This window comes from Fukomys damarensis, unplaced genomic scaffold, assembly GCF_012274545.1.
Source record: "Fukomys damarensis isolate Sample0158 unplaced genomic scaffold, DMR_v1.0_HiC HiC_scaffold_17, whole genome shotgun sequence".
Classification (NCBI taxonomy): domain Eukaryota; kingdom Metazoa; phylum Chordata; class Mammalia; order Rodentia; family Bathyergidae; genus Fukomys; species Fukomys damarensis.
In genome coordinates, this window is record NW_022900929.1 from 43,135,916 (window position 1) to 43,158,048 (window position 22,133).

Consider the following 22,133-nt stretch of genomic DNA (forward strand, 5'->3'; position numbering starts at 1 on the left):
GTAGCGAGGAACTGTGGCGGCCTCGGGTGCTCCACAGACCGGCGTCCTTGCCCGAGGCTTTTCCGGTTAGAGATTAGCGGGAGGGAGGTCGCCTTGCAAGAGCGCCCCCGGCACGGAACCGGGTGGTGTCTTTGTGATGTCCGCTCCCAGAGTGGGAATCAGTTACTTGCCGGGAACCGTGCAGTCCTCGGCGAAGGCCTCTCCGAGCTCTCTCCAAGCCCGAGGAGCTGGGGCTGTGTGTGTGTCAAGCGTGGGCACAGACGGAGAAAGCAGTTTTTCAGCTTCTAGCTCATGGGCTCACAACCTTTACAGAACGGTAGTGGAAGCAATGAATTTTAAGCTTACAGATTTCTGACAGACATTGTGATGTTAAGCAAATGCAAACGTTAAAGAATAGTGCGGAAGCAGGGCTGAGGCGTCTGTGCAACTCTTCCTAGGCCGACTTGGTTCACCTCGGAGCTCGCACGAATCAGTGCGTTCCCTAATCTTGATATCTGCAGTAATAAAGAAGTACCAACTCTTTTACAGGTAATTTTTAGTTTTGTTTGCCACATTATATAAATGAGTTTTCAAAAAGTTGAAAACACAACTTTCAAATAAAAATTATTTTTATAGCAAAGATGCGTACATCTGTATCCCCTAAACTCTTCCTCTTCAATATGCCTTTCTCGCATTTATTCTTTTCTCTGGACTTTGAGATAGAGACGTTCACAGAACATTAAACAAACAAACAAAATAAAGCAAATTTAACTATTTGATTTGATGTTGTGGACTTAGAACAAAACCATGGTCATTCTCTCACCTTCTTCCCCAAATCTTGCCACCGTGGAAGCACAGGGCTTAGGTTGCCCGTGAGACAGCCCCCAAGTGGGGTGTTGTATCCCAGGAGGTCTGCTGTGTACCCGAATATCCCAAATTCTTTCATCCGCATCCTTTCTGTGCTCCACGCAGGCAGCAATCAAGACAAGGACCAGAAGCCTTAAGTGGTGGTTCTCTGCTTACAGCGGTTTTTAGGTGGAGCTCAGAGGCATGAAAAGGTTTCAGTTTTGTAGCAGAATATCTTGGAATTCTACTGAAACTAAGATCCCATTGAATAGTTTAGTGATGACCTTATAATACACATCTATAAGGTGAAAGATAGAGAAAGTACCTTCAAGCAGGGGCTCCATAGCTCAGGGGTTAGAGCACTGGTCTTGTAAACCAGGGGTCGCGAGTTCAAATCTCGCTGGGGCCTATAAGGTTTTTTTTTTTTTTTTCCCGTACACACGGTAGCTTCCGGGTATCCCGAGTCTCTGCGGTCCCCGAGTTCTTTAGATGGCACGCAGTAATCGTCGCCGTTGGAGGCTCCCTGTACGGCCTGAAACGGGTAGCAGTCACAGAGGTTCAGCTCGCGGAGTGGGGCTTGCTGCCGCGAGGCGTGCAAACTTGTTTGCAGTCTTACCAGCAGGGGCCGCTAGAGCACTGAGTTGCTTTAAAAACAAAACAAAACCAAAAACCCCCCAAAACAAAACACCACAAAATATCCCTTGATGGCTCCCATCAGCCTTCAGTCTGATGTAAACAGAAGCGTCGCCGTGGCTCGTTGGTCTAGGGGTATGATTCTCGCTTAGGGTGCGAGAGGTCCCGGGTTCAAATCCCGGACGAGCCCTGTTTTAATTTTCTGTATCCTGCTTTTGGAAAATTGCAACGAAAGTTCCACAGGGCTGTGAAACTAAGGACCGACCGAAGTTGACTCTTTTGTCTGAAAGAACAATCCTTCAGTGACCACTCAGAGCAGATAAGGCACCTGGCCTCTCAGCGATATGCTGCGAAAAGGAAATTGGAACACTCCTTTTCCTTCCTAGCACCAGCAATCGTATCAGGCGAAACAGAGCATGGAAACTGCACGGAAAATGAAATCAACAGCTGTAGTTAAATATAAGAAATGATTTTTTTTTCTTGAGAAGGAAATGGAAGCTGATGCGTGCTACTATCCTCACCTGGTGTGTGTGATGTGCTCCCTTTTAAATTAGTTTATGTGTTATCTCTTGATAATATAGTCTTTCCTTTTTTTTCTTTTACTTTTTCACCATCACCCTTTCCTCCTTCCCCTCTAGTTGCTCCTTTCATCTTTTTCACCACAATTCTGTGAGCTGACACCAACAGAGCAATGAGTGATGACAATATAAATTAATTACCAAAGGCAAACATTTAAATATTAAATTAAAATGTTTTTCTGGACCCTTAGCAACTCTCTGTGGAGTGATAACTATTAGAGAAAGCTACGGTTTCGTCAGAAGTGAACTACAATCCCCTTCCTGGCAATAAGCCAACCACCCGCCTGTCCCTGACGTTCCCAGTCTCCCTCTTCTCTCCTGTTTCAAGGCGTATCTTTGGCTTCTACCAAAGATAATCGCTCTGGTTTAAAATCCCGTTTTCTCCCCTGCCCAAGGACCTGGTTTCAGCGATCAACTCTTCTTGCGCACTCCCACCGCCTTCCCAATACACGCGGCAGCGATCCCGCCCAGTGCAAGGTGGAATCCAGTCTTCTCATCCGTGTGCTTAAGGATCTCCAGTCCTTTAAAGAATCCCTTCTTAAGCACTCTTTCCAAGACCGGTTCTCTTTCCTTGTACAGAAAAAACATCCTTAAAAAGTGTGCGCTCTGTGCCTCCACTTCCTCCCGCCGTGTCCATTCCCCAGCCAATAATGATGAGGCTTTTTTCTTCATCACTCCAACGGACACTCCTTTTTGTCAAGGTCAACACAGACCACGGCATTTTCGAGACTTTCAGGCCCCCTGGCTCATTGTGCTTGACTCCTCAGCAGCCCAGGGAACTTTAGTACGTTCCTCATTCCTCATTGTTCGGTGTCTTTCGCTGCAGCTTTTTTGTCAAGTTCAACACAGACCACGGCATTTTCGAGATTTTCAGGCCCCCTGGCTCATTGTGCTTGATTCCTCAGCAGCCCAGGGAACTTTAGTACGTTCCTCATTCCTCATTGTTCGGTGTCTTTCGCTGCTTTTTCAATCTCTTCTTTTCCCGACCTCGCAGTATTTGAATGTTTTCTTGCCTTCCCTTCTGGCCAGCTGTCATACTTACCATCCGATCGTGTGGCTTTACCGAGCATCCACAGAAGGATGCTCACTAACTTTAAGTCGCAAGCCTTGGCCTACCTTTTTACACACTGTCAACTGCTTGCCCCATTCGAATGAGTACAGGCTTCTCAAGACTAACTTGTCGAAATGGTGCCCCTGGTTTCCTTCCACTCGTCTCGCCGCTGCTCTCCCATCACCACTCACATCTCAGGGAGCCGATTCATCATTTACCCGGTTCTGCCACACTTCCCGTGGAATCAGTGAGCCCTGCTGGTTTCTACCTTCATCTGTTTCCCAAGACAGTCACCACTACCACCTGCTCTTAGTCCCCTTTGCCTCTTAACAGACTCCCACAAACTCCTCAGCTTCCTGCTTCTATTTTCTGTTCTGCAGAGGATCCAGGGATGTCCTATTAAATGTAAGCAAAACAGTATCCTGCTTAGCTTAAAAACATCCAGTAAGTTCTCACATTCAGAACAAAATCTGCGATCTTGGCCCGCACGCTCCAGCCCCAGCTCCCTTTTCTCCCCTCCGGATCGCTCCTTCCCCTCCCCACTCATCCTGTTCCCGCTGTACTGGCCCCCACGCTCCCCAAGGAGGGGCTTGGTTACCTGACTTGGAACTTTCACTTGCTGTGTCCTCTACCTAGGACACAGTCCCTCGAATACTTGTATCATTTCCTTTTTACTCCTGTTTTCAAATACCACCTTGTGAACACCTTCCTTGAACACCTCTGAAGAGTGTTTTTATTGTCACTAAACCCAACACTGTTTTTTTTCTTCACAGCACTTACTGATACTGGACCATATAGTTGTTTTCTTTTTTTCTTCTATTTTCTTTCCTGCGATCAATCTCAGAAGGGAACAGATTTTGTTGTGTTGGCTGCCAGAACCCTCAGCACTTAGCAATGTGTAGGATGATTAATAATGAATGAATAAATTAATATTATGCACCTGCTGGTCTCTAGAGGCCACAATTAAATGGGATTTATTTCTGGACTCTCCTTAAGGAGAGAGGCCGTGGCTGTAGGTTATACTTAAAAAAAAAAAAAAAAGGAAAGAGTAAATAATTCTTTCTTATGTCTCTAAACTCTGTTCTAAGCATTTTCCCTGTATTTACTGATTTTTGTGTAAGAGACATAAACTATTATTGCCATCACTTTACAAATGAGGAAACTGAGGCACGGGAGAGGAAGCAGTTTGCCCCTGGTCACCCAGCTGGGAACGTGGGAACTGGAGCCCTGGCATCACATCGGCTGTGCAGGCCCTCCCTGCGCTTGTGCTCTGAAGGTGACCGCGGTTTAAGACTTTTTTGTAATTGCTTGGTTTACTTTTCCAGTTTAGCTTGTGAGCTTTGCTTTTAGAGGGAGCTGTGTTTTATTCTTTTCTTTTTTTTTTTTTTCTTCTCTCCTGGATAACTAGGACAGTGCCAGTTGTAGGACAAGGGCTCGAAATATGCTCTTTTGCTGAGCAAGAAAGGCAAAGAAAAGCTTGGTTTCTCTTGTTTCTTCCAGTACTGGGGACTGAACCAGAGCCTTTGTACTGAGCTATAGCCAGCCCCCATCCCCGCCATTTATTTATTGATTGATTGATTGAGACAGGGTCTTGCTAAATTAAGTTTACAGGTTTTTTATATTAAGTCCTAGCACTTTATCTCCAGGAAGCCATGCATTCAGAGGCACCTTGACAGGCTGCTGTTGTCTTTAAGGATCATGCATTATTATTATTATTAAATGTTTATTAGTATATTTTTATATTAGTATACTACATAATGATTACACTCACCATGGGGAGTTGGTACATGTACATAACACTTCTTAACTCTTTTTATATTCCATTCCCTCCCTTCTCTTCCCAGCTCTATCCTTTGGTCCTCTTTCCAGCTGCAAAAGATTCTTCCTTAGGTACAATAGGCAAAGCTCAGTAACAGTGATTACCTAACTATTGTGGTGACAGGAGAAGGTGGAAGGAACTGCTATTTCTTTTTTGGTTTTCGAAACTGTATCTTAACATAGCTGCACGGTTTCAAAACGTGTAATGGCAGCGGTGGGATTCGAACCCACGCCCCCGAAGAGACTGGAGCCTTAATCCAGCGCCTTAGACCGCTCGGCCACGCTACCGGATGGCAGTGAGATAGTATTATATCATCTAACCTTATCTGTATCGCCTCGGTCCACTCCTTGGTTCACAAGTTGTAGTTCTGACGGGTTTCTTTGAGTCTCTTTTTTTCTTGTCTTTCCGGTTTAGGTTTTGTTGATCTTCTAAACCGCAGTATTCGAAGTTGAAGAAAGGAACCGCATAGGACAGCGGTGCAGGTCGTACGAGATACCCCGAGAACAGGCAACCACCTGGGCCAGGTTGGGGCCGCGCAGCGCCCTCTCCGCGCCGGACCCTGGCTGGGCGCCCGCACAGCGGCCTCTCCAGCTCCCTACGCCGGCCGCGGCCACAGACAGCCGTGGGTACCTGGAAAGCAGGGGACGCCCTCTGAGTCATCCGGACTGTCCCTGACTCTCTCGGTTCCACTGAGGAGCGAAAAGTCGTAGCGGAATACTTCTTGGTGACGTTTAATTTAAAAAGGGTCTGTAGTTTCCGGGCCTCGCCAGAATTTAGGCGAGCGAGCTGCAGCGACTTATTTTATCCAGTAGGTGTCACCCCACGCCAATAGTTATTAAAACAGAACTGTACAATCAAGTGTTGACGTGGCTGACAATTTCCTTATTAAAGTAGTAAAATATAAACCACAGCTCCCGTGGCTCGTTGGTCTAGGGGTATGATTCTCGCTTAGGGTGCGAGAGGTCCCGGGTTCAAATCCCGGACGAGCCCTTTTCTTTCAATCCACACTTTACTGGCATTAAACACCTTCACACAAAGTAGCTACAATCTACATTTAACGATACTGTAAGTAAACAGAATTTTATACTACATTACTAAAGATTTATATACTTCATCTTTAGGAAAATGCCCTTTGATGCTAAATCAAGAAGATGAACACCAAATGCTACTATGTATCATTTCTGCATTTCTCCCAAAATCATTATTCTAATGATTATCGTTGCTTTTCTTCTGCAATTTTTTTGCTATCTAGAAATTGTACATTCAGGATTAGGCGTATTTTGATAACAATTTTACACAGCCCTTCTATTTTCTTCTGTTGCTGGCACAGGGACCTGTCTGTGTCAGCCCTCCACTGGTCAGCACATAACTGGTCTCATCACATAAAGCCTGTGCTCCCTGTTCAAGCCCTTTTGTGAGGCGCATGGGAGTGAAAGGGTTCTGGCTAATCTAGCCCCTTGGAAATGAACTGCTCAACGAGGATTTTCATGCCCTGTGAGTCACCCCCATGATGCCTTTCAACCATTCCCTGTTGGGTCCAATCCCAAACCAATTAAATTGGAATTACTGAGCATGGAACCCTGGGCAAGACAATTGTTTAAATGCTCCCTGAGTCCTGCCTGGGGTTGCTCTGGGAGCTGCAGAGGCCCTGCCAAGAGACCATGCCCTGTACCCCATAACTCTAGGCCCTAGGCCCTTTTTGTTCCACTCCAGAGTTACCAGTCACTCCTTCACACTCACCCCTGTATGATTGCTGTATCTTTCCTAGTTAGGTTTACTTCTGACCTAGCCAGGTGCCAACTTCCTTTCCCGCTGTGATCCTCTTGACTTCCCCAAGCTACAGAAACAGGCTGTGGTAAAACCAAGAAACTCAAGAGAAAAGAGACAGCTCAGTGGTTCAGCCCACTTCTGGAGGGAGTACATATATCTGTGTGTGGTGTCTGTGGAGGAGGGTTCAGTCCCCACATGAGAGCTACGTTTGTCACCTCCATTCCTTCCCTCTTGGAAATACTGAGTTCACATCCTCCTGGATAGCCAGGTGTGTCCTGCCTCACTTGAGTGCAAGGGAAAGAGGCCCCTGGTATTTAAAAACTCACTCCTAATGACACTGTGTCATTTAACTTCTTCTAGCAATTCTCCAGATATTTGGAAGAATTGTGAAACAAATAATTTTGGGATTATCCTTTATTTTTTTCTCTTACAACGCACATCCATTCCCTTAAAGAATGACCTTGCCTCTCAGTTCAGAATAGTCCCATAATCCGAATACTTGTCACCACCTCCACCATCACCTTTGTCCCCCAAGCCGTCAGCATCTGTCACCTGCACCCTTGCAGTAGCCCTGTTTTGTCCACGTGCCTGTTCCGTCTATTTTTAACAGAGCAGGCAGAACGATCTTGTTTTAACCCAAGACAGATGATGTCTGCTTAAAACCTTCTGCGCATCTCCCTTTCATTCAGCATAAAATCGAAACAATTTACCATAGCTTTCAAAAGCCCCATCCTGATCTCTTCTTGGACTACCTTAGTTTCCGTGTCTCCCTTGCTTATCTATCTCTGTCCCTGTTCTCACTCCATTCTCATACACGAGCCCTTTAGGCCCCTCAGATGTGCCGGCCTCCGGGCTTCTTGACTGCCCTCTCCCTGCCTGGACTCTAATATCTCCCAGAGCTGTGCAGCTCCTTCCTTGTTTTCCTTCAGATCTTAGGACACATGTCAATTTTCAAAGATGGCTTCCACATGAACAGCAGTTTCCCCTTTGTTGTGTGGCTCCTTTCTTTAATTTTCTTCGTTACGCATAGTACTGCCTGACTTTTGCCGCCGTTGCTTTTTAACATTAATTTCCTCTCTCTGCCACTTCAGCGGATCTTTACAGCTGAAGTCTCAGAGGCTGGAAGAGTCCTTAGTGCCTAATGGATACTCCATAAATGTTTGGTGGATGAATTGTGTAAGTGGTTTTAAATCAGTAAGTCATAGAAGCTGTTAAGGCCGGAGTTCCTGGGACCGCAGACAGGTACATGTCTTCTGCCTGTTAGGAAAGCACCGTGCAGCAGGGTGAGTGGGCAAAGCTTCACTTGTATTTACAATCCTCCCCATGACTGAAATCACTGCCTGAGCTCCACCTCCTGTCACATCAGCGATGTAACATTAGATTCCAGGAGGGGCAAGAACCGTACTGTGAGTTGTAGTTACCAACTCTCTGAGGTGGACCTGTGGTGGTGGTGTCACTGGGCAGCGGCTACAAATAGAGATTAACATTAGCAGAGCAGTTTGATTGAACCGAGGCCAGAATCAATTGCTTACAGACTCCTATCAGTGAGTGACAAGTGACAATTAAACTGCATCTTGTGGCAAGCTTTTTGAGTGGCAAGTAAGTTGATGTACTTTAATTCTACAGCTGCCTCTGGTGGCGGGCTTTAGGTCAGACTCTGACACTTATTTAGGACTGCATGGCCCTGCCCATTGTTTTTTTCACAAATTCCATTAGCCCCTCTCCCAGGCTCACATTGAGCACTTGTCCCAGTCACAGTGTTGATAGTCCATAAGCTAACACTTGCCAAAGTGAGTAAACCACATGTCAACAGAGACTTTTTTTTTTTTTTGTACCAGGGATTGAACTCAGGACCTTATGCTTACTAGGCAGGCAGCAGCACCACTGAGCTAAATCCCCAGCCCAACAGAGAGCTTTTTGAAAAGGGGGAAATTACTTCAAAATTACCATTCCATAGAAAACTTGTCCTCCTCAAAACTGGTTCCTGGTGTCAAAAGGGTAAGGGAGACCTTATACTGTGACACCAGGACTGAGGGATTGATCTGCTCTTGCAGAAGACGTGTCATCCTCAGGAAAAAGCAGGATGAGGGTGGGTAGTCCCAGGAATATTCTGTGGCAGTTCTCCATCTGGCCACAGTGTGGCCTTTTAGATGCTTTAGGTAAGCCTTAAAGGTCAGGACCCAAAGGAAGGCACAGGGAAGGAAACAGGGATCTTCAGGGCCCTGGCCTTTCCTTGCAGTTGCTCCAGGCAGACCTGCAATAGAGGACAGCGCCAGGTTCCCGTGGTCGGAGTCAACTGGACCAGATGTGGCTAGAGGCTCATGAGCTGGAGGCCAAGCCTCAAGATAAAAACAGAATGACGAGGCTGGAGATAAGCAGAAACACCTGGTCTAATAAAGTATTGATAAATGTCACCTCGGTGGGTGACCAAAACCCTCAGACCGGTCCCTTCCCGGAAAGTTCCTTGCCCTTTCCATGTACATTTGCTATGGGACTTGCGTCTCCATCAATATAACCTAAGTGACTATTCTTACAATCTTATTGGTTGAGCAGAGCTGTAGCCCACATTGCAACCATGTGGTTGCACTCTATAAAACTTCCTTTGAGAAGGGGTCCTCAGCAATTCACTTTCTCAGCCCCCTCCTGTCTTTCCCTCAATAAAGTTTCCTACTCTTAACTTTCGTTGTTCCTAGAATTCACTCTTTGATTTTAGAGAGCACAAACTCAGCGAATCAGACATCCAGCAGGTTGGGAGTTATAATACTTCCGTTAGATCATAAGTGGAGGCCCTGTATCATTTTTTATATCAGTTACAGTGCAAAATACAGTTCTTTTAGGCCATTCATCTGTACATTCTCCATTCATTCAGATTTTACTGAGCAAATGTTTATTGAACATTGGTTGTATTCTAGGCACCGTGTGTGGCACAGCAGAGCCAGGGTTAAGAGAGAGGAGCCCACTTTCACGACTGTTCATTGCTGCTCATCCTGCCCTTGCTGGGAGCTTCTGAATAGGGAGCGTGTTTGTTTGTTTTGAACACTCCTGGATTCTTTAGAGCTTTGGGGATTATTTGGAGTGAGAGAAAATCATTTGTCTTTTTCAAGGAATTTTAGCTGACGTTCAGGAAAGCTGGAACTGGTACAGAGAGGAGAGCAAGGCTTGGGAGGAACTCTGAGGGAAGGCTGGACTAATGGTCCTTCTTCAGTCAGGGCTCAGAGAGGGCTGTTGAGGGTTCAGCTCAAGGCACTATGATCGAAGCAGCCTTAAAAGTACAAAAGCTAAATAAGCCTAGCAAGTTGCTATTGGAAAGTAATGGTAGGAAGACTGGTCTTTTTTGGGCTATATAAGGCAGCAATCATTTGAGAGACACAGGGAAATTATAAAACAAGAAATGGTTTGGTTTCTCCTCAAGGAAGAGCAGCACCCTTGGGGTGCTAGCCTGGGGCTATAATGACAGCCAAGAGTGTGACAGCCTCTACTTCAGAACTTGTCCTGTCCAAGATCAGGAGCTGCTCGTTCTTGGACATGTGCAGGCCCCAGCCTGTTCACCTCACCTGGACAAGGGGGCAGGTGAAAGAGTAGGAAGGGAGCTAGATGGGTGTCAAGCAGCACGTGAGGGTATTGCTCGAATCCTTCAGCTAACAGCTGAGCCTGGCAGTGCCGTCATTACCCCTCCTGGGTTTTACTCAGCTTCCTTCCATTCCCATTTTTCAATACAGGAAGTTCATGTTTTCCAGTTCTATGTAAATCATTCAGAAAAGTACATCTTCAAGGAGAGAGAGGTTGTCCTCAGGTTGTTCTGGAACAAATTTACAAATTGATTTGAGCATGAATTTGCAGGACATCATGCTATGTGGAAGAAGACAGAGACAGAAAGACCAATACCAAATGACTTCACTTGCACGTGGAACCTGAAAAAGGTAGAGGACCAGACGTGGTGCAACATGCCTGAATCCCAGTACTTGGGAGGCTGAGGCAGGAGGATGGATTGCTGTGGGTTCATGGCCAGCATGGGCTACACAGTGAGTTCATGGCCAGTCTTAACTATGTAGCAAGACCCCCTTCTCAAAAATCCATAAATAAATTAATAAGATAGAATTTATAGAAGAAAAGAGTAGACTGATGATGGTTGAAGGCTGGAGGTGAGTTAGTCTTAACTCTGATTCTGAGTGAAACGTTCAGGTTCCGAAATGTTCGGGACAGGTTCAGTTGCCTCATTTGGAAAATCTTTTGCAGCAGGGCTTGCTTCCCTTATTGCAGACTCAATACAGCATTTGTAGTTCAGCCACTGGGAAGTCCTCACAGGAACAGCACATGAATATACTTCTCTTTATTCAGTGGAGCTTTTCCTGCAACATGATGTGCAAATTAAATTTTGTTAATTGGAAAATTTGCCAAAAATTAATTATGCACTTATGTTTTTGTGGCACTATGCAGCACATGTGCAAAACAGAACAGTTTGAATTCTGAAAGGACGCTCGGAATGAAAGCTTATAGAAAGTAAGTAATAACCGCTAACTTGCTCTTTTCATGGTCTGAAATTATGTTTTTGTTGTATAGGAAGAGATGCCCTCTCTGAGGTCTTTTCCAAAATGCTCTGTCCTTCCTAGATAATTTCCACCCGGCAGTCACTTCCTTCCTGCTGATTAGAGACACAAATATGTGTTGAGCAGTCTTTTTAGCTGTGTTTCTAAAGGCAGTGATGACTTAGCATGTGCTAGGCCCTGGTTTTGATCCCAAGCATAACAGAGAGAGAGAGAGAGAGAGAGAGAGAGAGAGAGAGGATTTTAGAGCAAGATCTAATAAAGTTAAGTCAAATTTTCACTCCTGTATCAACTTACTAAATGACAGAAATAAAATTTCTATTGTCTTAAGACCTTGAGCCACTGTGATTTTACTAAGCCCTCCTCCACTAATTATCCTTGAAGCTTTCCTACTTATGCCATAGTTAAATTGTTCCAAATTTTGCTACATATTACAATATCTTTGGAATATTTTAATTAGCCACATCTGATATCATACTGCTTGAGATAGAAGTTAGCATTTAAAAAAAAATCCCCAGATGTTCCCAACATTCAGCAGTTTGGGAACTGCTGCCATAATCTCCAGAAGCCCAGAACTTTATCAAGGCTGATGTTAATGCCAGAGAACATGTTTGACCTCTCCTAGACAGCACGTGGAAATAAAACTCCCTGAAACTAGAATTCAAGTGCTCAGCATTGTGAGAGTGAGATTCGTGTAATTTCCCATAGTCACCTCAACTTTTCTGCAATTCCTTCCTTTATCAGTGAAATTAAAAGAAGAGCTTCTCCACGGGTTTGTAGGAAGGACTGATTGAAAATTTAGGAAACAGACAATAATGTGGCTGGTACACATGAGGACTTCACCGAATGTTTTGAAAATTCCTATTTCTTTAATAAGGAACTATCCACGACCTGCCTTACTCATCTCTCTGAAGGAAAAACTCCTCTTCCTTCCCAGTGCACCCAAGACGCCACTCTACAGGTCCCTCCCTTTCTGCTCTATCTGCTCTTGCTCTCTCCACACTCAAGTTGCTCCCTGTCAGGCCGGGGCAGGGAACAGTGAGACACAAGAGACTTTTCTCAGATCAAAAGGATATGTTGCCTGTGAAAGCAGCAGTGAAAACGACAGGTAAGAGCAGCTCACACGGATCAAACAGAATAGACACAAGGAAGGAAGGAATTGGGAAGAACATTGCCAAAAACATGGAATTGCTTGGAATTCAGGTTGAGAAAGCTGTGGGGAGAGAAGTCACTGAGCTCTATGAATGAAAGAATCTGGCATGGTTTAGTTTTCAGTACCTTCTGTATATTCAGCCCCGTGTGAAGCATTTTGAAAGCTCTGTGAGAAATAGAAAATGTGGTACTTGCTATCAAGGAGCATGTAGAGGCAAAGGGAATTATGATAGAACAGTTAATACCAAACTCTTAGAGCAGAAATGGCCTGAGAGGGCTTTAATGACGAGCTATGCCTCCAGCTGGGCCTTGCAGGGTAGACATGATTTAAGTAGCAGAGAGAAGAGGAAGAAGAAGAAAGAAGGAGGAGGAGGAGGAGGAGGAGGAGGAGGAGGAAGAAGAAGAAGAAGAAAAGATGGGGGGGAGCCAGGGATTAGAACAGGAAGAACCTGATTACTCTGTGCTCCTTTTTTCTCCATTACTTAACAGGAGCTAAAGCCATAGATGTGAAGGGAGTCTTAACCCTGATGATACTAATGGTGATCATTTTCTTGCTGCTTCTCTTCTGGGAAAAAGAACCTGATGAGGATTTAGTGCTGACATCCATAGAGCACTCGAATGTGGACTACCCCAAAAGCAGGATTCCTGTAAGATACTGCAACTCCATGATTCTACAAAGAATCATCAGGGAACCCAACCACACATGCAAAAAGGAGCACATCTTCATCCACGAGAGACCCCAAAAAATCAACAGCATCTGTGTTTCTCCCAGGAAGATGGCGTGCCCAAACCATTCCACCTTTTTCTGCTTCCAGAGTGAGACAAAGTTCAAAATGACACGCTGCCAACTCATTGGTGGCACAATATATCCTGCCTGCAGGTACCATGTTTCCTCCTTGGAGGGGTATGTTCTTGTCACTTGTGATAACTTGGGGCCAGTTAATTTCCAGGGATTTGTTGAGTAACTTGAGATCAGCCTCTGAGCCTGCAACTCCAGCTCATTCTCCCTGAGCTGCTCTGGGGCTGTTGTTCGTGCAGAAGACTTGACCTGGGGACAAAGGGATAAGGCCTTAAACAAAATGGGTAGTCAACTGTCATTAATTTATTCTTCCAGTACTGCTGAGTTGGAATCATTTTATTCTGCTTCAATAGAAGTCTTTCCTGAATTAAACCATAAATTCTATGTATGCTTCCATTTTTTCCTCCTCTTTTCTTTGAGTCATGTGATGAGGGCCAAGGGTGAACATGAGGCAAGTCTGGGATTGAGGCAAAGTGAGTGACTCTGTCACTTTAAGCCAAAAATTTAGGCAGGGGCACACAAAAAACTGCAATTATCTAGATAAAAAATATTTTGACTCAATTTTTAAACAAAAATTAATGCAAAAATCCTCGATGCACAAAATCTTTACATTTCAAACACTCAACCTATCACAGCTGGGATTAGGGCGAGGAGTGTATGAGTTGTACTAGTGAAAGGTCAGATCTTGTTAATTAAAATTTTAATATCTGCATGTCAAGGGTTATATTAGATTAAATTTATTTTTTACATGTTGCATTAAATATTGTTTATCTTAAGCAGTGAGTTTTAGGCACCCCCTTATATTTTTTCTTTAAAGACTGTGGAGAGAAATGAATAAAGATTTCCCAGGGAGCGACTGAGACTCTCAGAATTCAGTGTGTTTAGTGTGTCTCCTGTTTGTATCTCTTTAGGGAACAGGCAGGGCTTTGAGCTACACCACTAACTCCTTTCTCCTTTTAGTTCTTGCAACTGAACTCGCTGTTTACTTATTCCATATTCAGCTATGGGGGTATTAATCTTCCAGCCAGAGAGCAGGAGGAGAAGGAATGCCTTCTAATTGTGGGAATTTCATCAAGACCTGTTGTTTGATCATTGGTTTCCTCATCTATAAGGTGAGGAGCTTCACTGAGGTGATCTTTGAGGTTCTTCCAAATCTATCAGTCTGCTAAAATACTATTTCTTTGAGGGTATAGAAACTGGCTTTTCTGGAGGAAAGGCTTAGTACTGAGAAATAAAAATGAAGAATAATTTCCAAGTAAGGCCATCTTACGGGGTCACTAATTCTGAGCTATAATATTTTAATCCTGTGAGAAACAGAGACTCATACTGTGAGCAGGCATGAGTCATAAGCTCTAGCGAGTACTTTCTGTCCCAATCTTTTCACTTGAGAGATTTCAATTGTTGCTTGACCATTTGGACTTAATTCAAAGTCATATCAAAGAAGGAGCTGCACGGATGCTAGTCATCAGCTCTGTCTTCTGTAAGCATCCAGTTTTAACCCATTGATTAGATTTACGGGCGATGATGGCACAGCCATGGGTAAAGAACACTTCATAGCTTTATTCATAGGCACAGCTTACCCAACTCATAGTTACCGCACTGCATTTTGGGAGGCTCTTTTCCAGCTGAGTTCCGTCAGCCATTTTTCTGTGAGAATCCTGCTGTCACTGTTGTGTTCAGAGAATTCTGGGTGCTAGCAAGTGAGCAGAGAGCTCTCGGAGTCTGAGCAGAAATTTAGCAGGAACTCACATGACTTAAATCTTGGTAACATCAGATCCTGGACAAACTGTACAGTAAATGAAATGTGTCCTTTAGGCTTCTGACTCTGTTCTCTGCATTCGGATTCTTTTTTCTGCCCCTATCCCTAGATGGACAAACTACAGTAAATGAAATGTGTCCTTTAGGCTTCTGACTCTGTTCTCTGCATTCGGATTCTTTTTTCTGCCCCTATCCCTAGGCTTTCTTGTCCTTTCTTGCCTTCTCAAAGCTTTTTCTTCCTCCCTCAGCCTTTCTTCTAATTGGAAACAAATCTTGTTGATAAATGCATTCTCATTAAAGTGTAACAGAGATGGTCTGATGGAATCTATCCTCAGAGCGTTTTTATTCAATAAGGATCAAAGTACAATTCAAACGAATTGGGACATGTTAGACACTCGTAGTTGGGTTTTGTTTTGCTTGCTTGTTTGTTTTAATGAGCACCTAGCAGTCTGAAGTTAATTCCAGGCAACTGTGAATTCTGCCCACTTGAAATTCATGTTTCAGCAAGACTGGGCACTTCTGCATTCCTCTATTTCCTGTTTATTTTCTCTCCATTGTCTTTGTTTTCCCATTACCATCTCACTATTGATTTCAAAGGCAAAGAATGTAAAAATCTAGGAAACAAAATAAATTCTTTACAAGTCTTTCTCCTTTCTTCTCTCCAACACACACAAAGTCTAGGCTCAAGGTACACATGAAAACACATCCACTTAATTTTTTTTTTTTTTTTGGTACTATCAGGGATTGAATTTGGGTCCTTGCGCTTGCAAGGCAGGCCACTGAACCACTTAGCTAAATCCCCAGCTCATCCACTTAATTTTTAATAATCTGTTAGTGATACATCAATCCAGTCATAAGGCTTGTACATACTTGATGATATATCTTTGCTCTAATCCTGCACATAGGAAATTTAAAATTCAAATATAATAATTTTAAACTCCATGTGTACTAATGTCGTTAGCGTAAAATAAGAAGTGAATAAAGTGGAAAATAAGAAGTTCAGAGAAATGAGAAATAGATTCATTAGATTTAAGTGGTCAGAAAATGTTCCAAAGAAAAAATGGAATTATACATTGAAGAATTTCAAGAGAAGCAAAAGAAAAGGAGCAAAAAAGAAAAGGATGTCATTATAGGTATTCAAAGAAGAGGGGGTCACACTGATTGACAAGAATGGGTTTGTATAACAAAAATAATTAGAGATAAATCTTGAAAATCACATGGGGAGTAGGTCAAATAGAAACTTGGCTAGTGGGCACCAGGGATTTGACTTCTTTCTGTATGGAAGGAGGAATATTTCAAGAATTCTGAAGTAGTGTCATTGCAGGTACGAGTGTTTTTAGAAAAGTAGTGTATTGAAGAAATTGGAGGGGCAAAGAGTACAGATTACAAAGGAAGTAAGAAGGATATATACTTAACATGAAATAATCAATAGCTTTTCCATACACCACTAATGAGCTCGGAGAAAGGAGTAAAAAACCCCAATTCCTTTCAACATAATTTAAAAAAATGCCAAGGAATCAAACTCAGTATCACTATCATATTAAATGAAGAAAGACCAAAAGCTTTCCCTCTGAAATCAGGAACAAGACAAAGATGTCCTTTATCACCACTTCTGTTCAACATAGTACTCAAAATACTAGCAAGAGCAATTAGGCAAGAAAAACATTAAAAGGGATATGTATAGGAAAGGAAGAAGTCAGATTATCATTATTTATAAATGACATGATCCTCTACAGGGAAAATTCCCCCCCCCAAAAAAAAATCCATCAAAAGACAGTAGAATTAATAACAAAAATTCAGTAATATGCCAGGATACATAATCAATACACAAAAATCAATAGCGTTCTTGTACATTAATAATGAGCCCACTAAGAAAGAAATTAGGAAAAAAATAACATTCATGATAGCACCAAGAAAAATTAAATACTTAGGAATTAATCTAACTGAGGAAGTGAAAGAACTCTACAACAAAAATTACAGTACTCTGAAAAAGAAAAATGAAGAGGACATCAGAAAATGGAACAATATCCTCTATTGGACAAGTAGAATCAGTATAATCAAAATAGCCATACTTCCAAAATTGACATATAGATTTAATGTAATCTCAATCAAAATACTGACAGCATTTTTCATAGAACTGGAGAAAACCATCCTATAATTCATATGAAAGGAGAAAAGACCCAGAATAGCAAAAGGAATCCTGGGTAACAAGAGCAAAGCAGGAGGCATCATAATCCCAAACTAAACTCTATTATAAAGCTACTGTGATGAAAACAGCACGGTATGAGCATAAAAGCAGACATGAAGACCAATGGAACAGAATAGAGGATGCAGAACCAACCCCAATCACATTCAATTATTTGATCTTTGACAAAGGGGCCTAAACACACACTGGAGGAAAGATAGCTCAGAGGACTCATATCTAGAATATATAAAGAAATAAAAAACATTAGACCTCCCCCAAATTAAAGATCTACTTGTAGGGACAGAGGCCTGTAGATGAAAAAATAGAATAGGAACCTTAGTAGGTCTTCTAGCTAATCCTGACTAGAAGAAGTTAAATACAAACTTTATGATAAAAATTTCCCTTGGAAATAGGCCAAGGATGGGGTAGAGAAAGAGAGAAAAACCAGATAAAGAAAGGCACCAATGGCCATGGGACTTGCACCAAAAGACCAGAGGGGGAAAGAGTTGACAGGCAGAGTACAAAGAAAGCCAAGTGCACAAATGATAGCCAAGCCCAGCACCAATAGAATGGAAAGGGAGCAAAGAAAAAAGAGGGGGGATACCTAATTTGGGGGGATGCTCTTATTCAGTGTATGCAAGTATATACCACACCTATGTACTAACACTTACACACACACACACACACACACACACATGTATGTATGTATATACACCTATGTGTTCATTCTAGAGTCACTATATTATTCCCTCTAGGGTCATTAGAAAGTTAAAAGATATTCACACACCTCCTTACTAATTCTAAGCTAACCAGTAATAGGGTGCCCTCTTGCCACCCACCTCAAAGATAAGGCCTTAAAAAGTAGGTGAAGGACAAGTAAACAAACAAGAGAAAAAAGAGATACATGTGGAAGAGATGATGTTAGGCAGAGATGCCCAGAGGCCAATCCAGTTTTGGCAAGTTCAGGGGAGGAGGGTTTTCACTGATCCTCCTATAAAAGCAGCCAGGTAAAAAGGGCCCACAAGTCCTGCATCTTTCCAGAGCCCTCTACCCTGATTCTTTCTTATCAGGGTAGCTATCTGTATTCTCCCCCTTCCTTTTTGTCTTTCATCCTGCACAAAAATCAATTCAAAAGAATCAAAGACTTGGATATAAGACCTGAAACGTTGAAACTTCTAGAAGTGAATGCAATGGAAACACTTGAAGCCATAGGCACAGGCAAGATTTCCTGAGTATGATTCAAATAGTACAGGAAATATTAGGAAGAATCAACAAATAGGACTAAAAAGTTTCTATACAGCAAACAAAATGACTAAGGGAGAAAAGATACTACCCACAGAGTGGAGAAAATCTTTGCCAACTACTCTTCTAGCAGGATTAATATCTAGAATACATTTTAAAAAATGAAAAAAGCTTAACATTAAAAAATCAAATATCCCAATCAATAAGTGGGCAAATGAGTTGAACTGATGCTTCTCAAAAGAAGTACAAGTGGATAATAAGTGTATGAAAAAAATGTTCAACATCCTTAGCCATTAGGGACATGTAAACCAAAGTTTAATTGAGCTTCCATCCCACCCACCCCAGTAGGAATGGCTATCGTATACAAATAACAAGTAATGATGGTGAAGATGCAAGGTGGGAAAAGGAACCTTTCTACACAGTTAGTAGGAGTATAAATTAGTATAGCCACTATAGAAATCAACATAGAGTTTCTGCAAAAAACTAAAAATACAACTACCATATGACCCTACCACACTATTCCTGAAGGAAGTAAAGTCAGCATTCTATAGTGCCACCTGCAAGCTCATGTTTATTGTGGCACAATTCACAATAGCCACGGCATGGAACCAGCCTGGGTTAAAGAATAAATGGATAAATGGGTAAAGGATAAACTGACAAAGGAGTAGCATTTAGCCACAGAGAATAAAATTATGTCATTTTGGTTCAAGGATTGAGCTCAGTGGTTCCACCACCTGCCTCACAAGTGCAAGGTTCTGAGTTCGATCTCCAGTACCCCCCCAATTTTTTTATATCATTTTCATGAAAATACAGATTATTATATTAAGCAAAATAAGTCAAGTATTGCACGTTTTGCCTAATATCTGGAATCTTCAAAAAATGACATGAAAGTATAAGGGATGTTATTATTACACAAGGAGAAATAAATTATATGGAGGGTGAAGAAAGTGTAGAGAGGGTAGTAAATACATAGATCAAACATGTCATATGCATGAATAAAAGTACCATATTGAAGCCAAATATCTTATAAAATGAATATTTACTAATACAAACACATTTTAAAAGGTGGAAATAGCCCAAATGTCCATAAACTGATGAATGAAAACCAAAATGTGCTCCATTCATACAATGGGATCAGAGTCCTCTCTAAAAAATTTCAAGATACAGATACTGGCTACAGGATGGATGCAATTCCAAACATGTTCAAAGAAAGAAGTCAGATGTAAAAACTCATGAATTGCATGTTTCTATTTGCATGAAATATCCAGAAAAGACAAAAGGTAGAATAATGGTTGCCTGGGACTGGGGGTGGGAATGGGAGATGACCATGAGCAGGTTCAATGGACCTTTCTGAGGAAATAAAAATGTTCTAAAATTGTGATTTGCCTTCAAATTGCACACTTAAGATGGGTTAACTTGGTGGCATATAAAATAAAGCTTCTAGCTGGGGATTTAGCTCAGTGGTGCTGCCATCTGCCTCGCAAGTGTAAGGTCCTGAGTTCAGTCTCCGGTATAATAAATAAATAAATAAATAAATAAACAAACAAACAAACAAACAAATAAAATAGAGCTGCTTTAAACAGGGAAGCAAGCATGGTAATGCAAGAGACAATATGCACAAGAGAAGGAGGATTTTACGGGTGGAAAAGAAATGAGAGGGGACAATAGGGTAACTCAACGGTAAAAGAATTATCCTCCTGAAAAACTCTGCAATTCTCACTATGAACTTCCTAGCACTGACTGCAAATAAAAGATTTTCTAGCGCTCAAGTCATGTCACATTGTTAAAAAATATTGTGGAGAAACCAGTGTTTGTACAATTCAGTGTGTGATGCTGTACAGAATAACAATAGTCTGAAACTGTGTTCTAGGCTCAAGGTTTCATCAGCCTTAGTAAGAGGGGAGAAAGACTGACACCTGTCAACTAACCAGAATAATGCAAAGGATAGCTCAAAACAAAGCATAGCATAACCTGTGTTGAGGAAGCCTGAAAAGAAAGAAGATCACCTGTGCTAAAGAAGAGATAGATGAGGAAGATTTCACAGAAGAGGAGGCAGAGGTGCTTCCTGGGTCACTGAGATTGTGGCTTCCAAATGGACACTGTGTTCAATTTTTCTGAGTGTCCTTGGTTCCACATTGTCTCCTCTGTCAATCTCTTGCCATTCTTTCTACCCCTTTCTTGCCCCTCCTTCCCCTCAGACCCAATAGCAGAAACTCCCAGGAAACAGTTTCATTTCTCGCTCTGCAACAAGCTAGAATCTGTCCCTGAAGGATCAACGTGTCAAAGGAATTGGTAAAGGCTGAAATCTCATGACTGAGAATGGGTGGGAAAAACATCAAGGGAGGGGAAATGACTGTGTGGTGTGTTTTTAAGTGGCTGCTGCATGCCAGGTAGTTTATGGGGCTGTAGGAGAGAGTAATGATGAGGAATGCATTAGGTGAAATGACTGTGACCCACTATGGAGACAATAGACCCCACCAATAAGAGTATAAAACAGAGGAAAGGAAGAAAAATCATACTTGGTTCCAGCACTTTAAACTTACCACCTTACATAACTCTCACAGTTTCTTTTCAGAGGAGTAAACTGAGGTTAAATGAAGTATGGTATTGTAAGTGGAGAAGCAGGGATTTGAACCCATGTCTTCAGACTGCACAGTGATTGTCTTTTCACTGTATTATACTTCCATTATTACAATATATGCAGGAATCTTTCATCTAGGGTCACTCCTGGGAGTAATGGTCATAATGAAAAGAAAAGTTATCTCCTTAATATTCTCCTTTTTTTGTGTTTTACTTTTTATCTTTACTGCAGTAGAGATCACATTAGATTGAGATGGAGATCTTCTCTCTGCTACTGCTTTGCCTAGGACTGATTCTTGCAGAAGCTTCAGAAAGTATGATGGAGATAATTAAAGAAGAATTTGCAGAGGAGAAGATGCAGTCTGAGATAGCGAAAAGTGCCCAAGAAAAGGAGACTGATGAGGTATTAATGAACTTGACTCTGTTTGATAAAAATGCCAGCCTCAGCTTGTCCAAGAACATTATGCCTTCTTCATTACTGACATTCAGATTATATTATAGCACCTCTAAACAAAACAGTCCTGTTCGTGACAAAGAGTGTTACAATAACAAGACGGCCTGGAGAAAAGTTTTGGAAGCTAATGGGTCATGCAACTCAAGCAATAACTTCATCCATGGCCCTGCTGAAGTGATTCACAGGCTCCACAAGGCCTGTAGCTGCAAGTGTGGACAGAATCTTGGCATACGTGGCTGTGAGAGCCCGGAACTGGAGAATACTGTGTGCCAGCTCACCACAGGCAAACAATTCCCCAGGTGCCAATACCGCAGCGTTACCTCATTGAAGAAGATACTGACAGTACTTGTGGGTCACTCTCTGATGAGCTGGTTGGTTAGTGGCTCTAAATTGTAAACCCCACAGGGATTCAAGCCCTGGGTGTATGTTTAAAAAGTTATGTTCATGCTTATGATGTTGCTTTCCTTCTGTTATCTACATTACCAATTAGCCCTATAGTTAAACTCAATTATTTATACCAAGTGGAGGAAAGAAAAATCCAGAACACTGGGCTATTCAATTAAAGTGTATCACTGATCCACAGATTTACATCATTTTTTCCCCTTCCTTTCCCTTCCCTTCCCTTCCCTTCTTTTCCTTTCCTTCTCCCTCTCTCCTCTCCTTCTCTCTTAAACACATGCGTGTGCACACCCCCCCCACACACACAAGCACGCACACACTAGTCCTCTGAACAAAACTAAATT

At 42.4% G+C, this 22,133-nt stretch overlaps 2 protein-coding genes and 4 non-coding genes across 7 annotated transcripts; 5 read left to right on the plus strand and 1 right to left on the minus strand.

Annotated features, from left to right (window-relative positions):
- Positions 1–1,161: 1,161 nt before the first annotated feature.
- On the plus strand, positions 1,162–1,234 carry Trnat-ugu. The gene has a single exon. It is a non-coding gene; the product is annotated as a tRNA-Thr (tRNA).
- Positions 1,235–1,576: 342 nt separating this feature from the next.
- On the plus strand, positions 1,577–1,648 carry Trnap-agg. The gene has a single exon. It is a non-coding gene; the product is annotated as a tRNA-Pro (tRNA).
- A 3,463-nt stretch (positions 1,649–5,111) lies between these two features.
- Positions 5,112–5,193, minus strand: Trnal-aag. The gene has a single exon. It is a non-coding gene; the product is annotated as a tRNA-Leu (tRNA).
- A 631-nt stretch (positions 5,194–5,824) lies between these two features.
- On the plus strand, positions 5,825–5,896 carry Trnap-agg. The gene has a single exon. It is a non-coding gene; the product is annotated as a tRNA-Pro (tRNA).
- A 7,003-nt stretch (positions 5,897–12,899) lies between these two features.
- On the plus strand, positions 12,900–13,337 carry Rnase12 (ribonuclease A family member 12 (inactive)). Its single transcript, XM_010644257.1, has one exon. It carries the CDS (start codon positions 12,900–12,902, stop codon positions 13,335–13,337), a length of 438 nt encoding a protein of 145 aa, XP_010642559.1.
- A 7,265-nt stretch (positions 13,338–20,602) lies between these two features.
- On the plus strand, positions 20,603–21,786 carry Rnase11 (ribonuclease A family member 11 (inactive)). 2 transcript variants are annotated; one of them, XM_010644280.1, is made up of 2 exons: positions 20,603–20,648; positions 21,172–21,786. In XM_010644280.1, the coding sequence occupies exon 2, from the start codon at positions 21,190–21,192 to the stop codon at positions 21,784–21,786; it is 597 nt and encodes a 198-aa protein (XP_010642582.1). In that variant the 5' UTR covers positions 20,603–20,648; positions 21,172–21,189. The 2 variants fall into 2 exon arrangements, with proteins under 2 accessions (XP_010642582.1, XP_010642571.1); XM_010644269.1 differs by having other exon boundaries at positions 20,605–20,648; positions 21,169–21,786.
- The last annotated feature ends 347 nt before the right edge of the window (positions 21,787–22,133 follow it).

Coding starts and splice junctions, on each gene's coding strand:
- Rnase12 (XM_010644257.1), top strand. CDS start 12,900: ATGATACTAATGGTGATCATTTTCTTGCTGCTTCTCTTCTGGGAAAAA.
- Rnase11 (XM_010644280.1), top strand. CDS start 21,190: ATGGAGATCTTCTCTCTGCTACTGCTTTGCCTAGGACTGATTCTTGCA.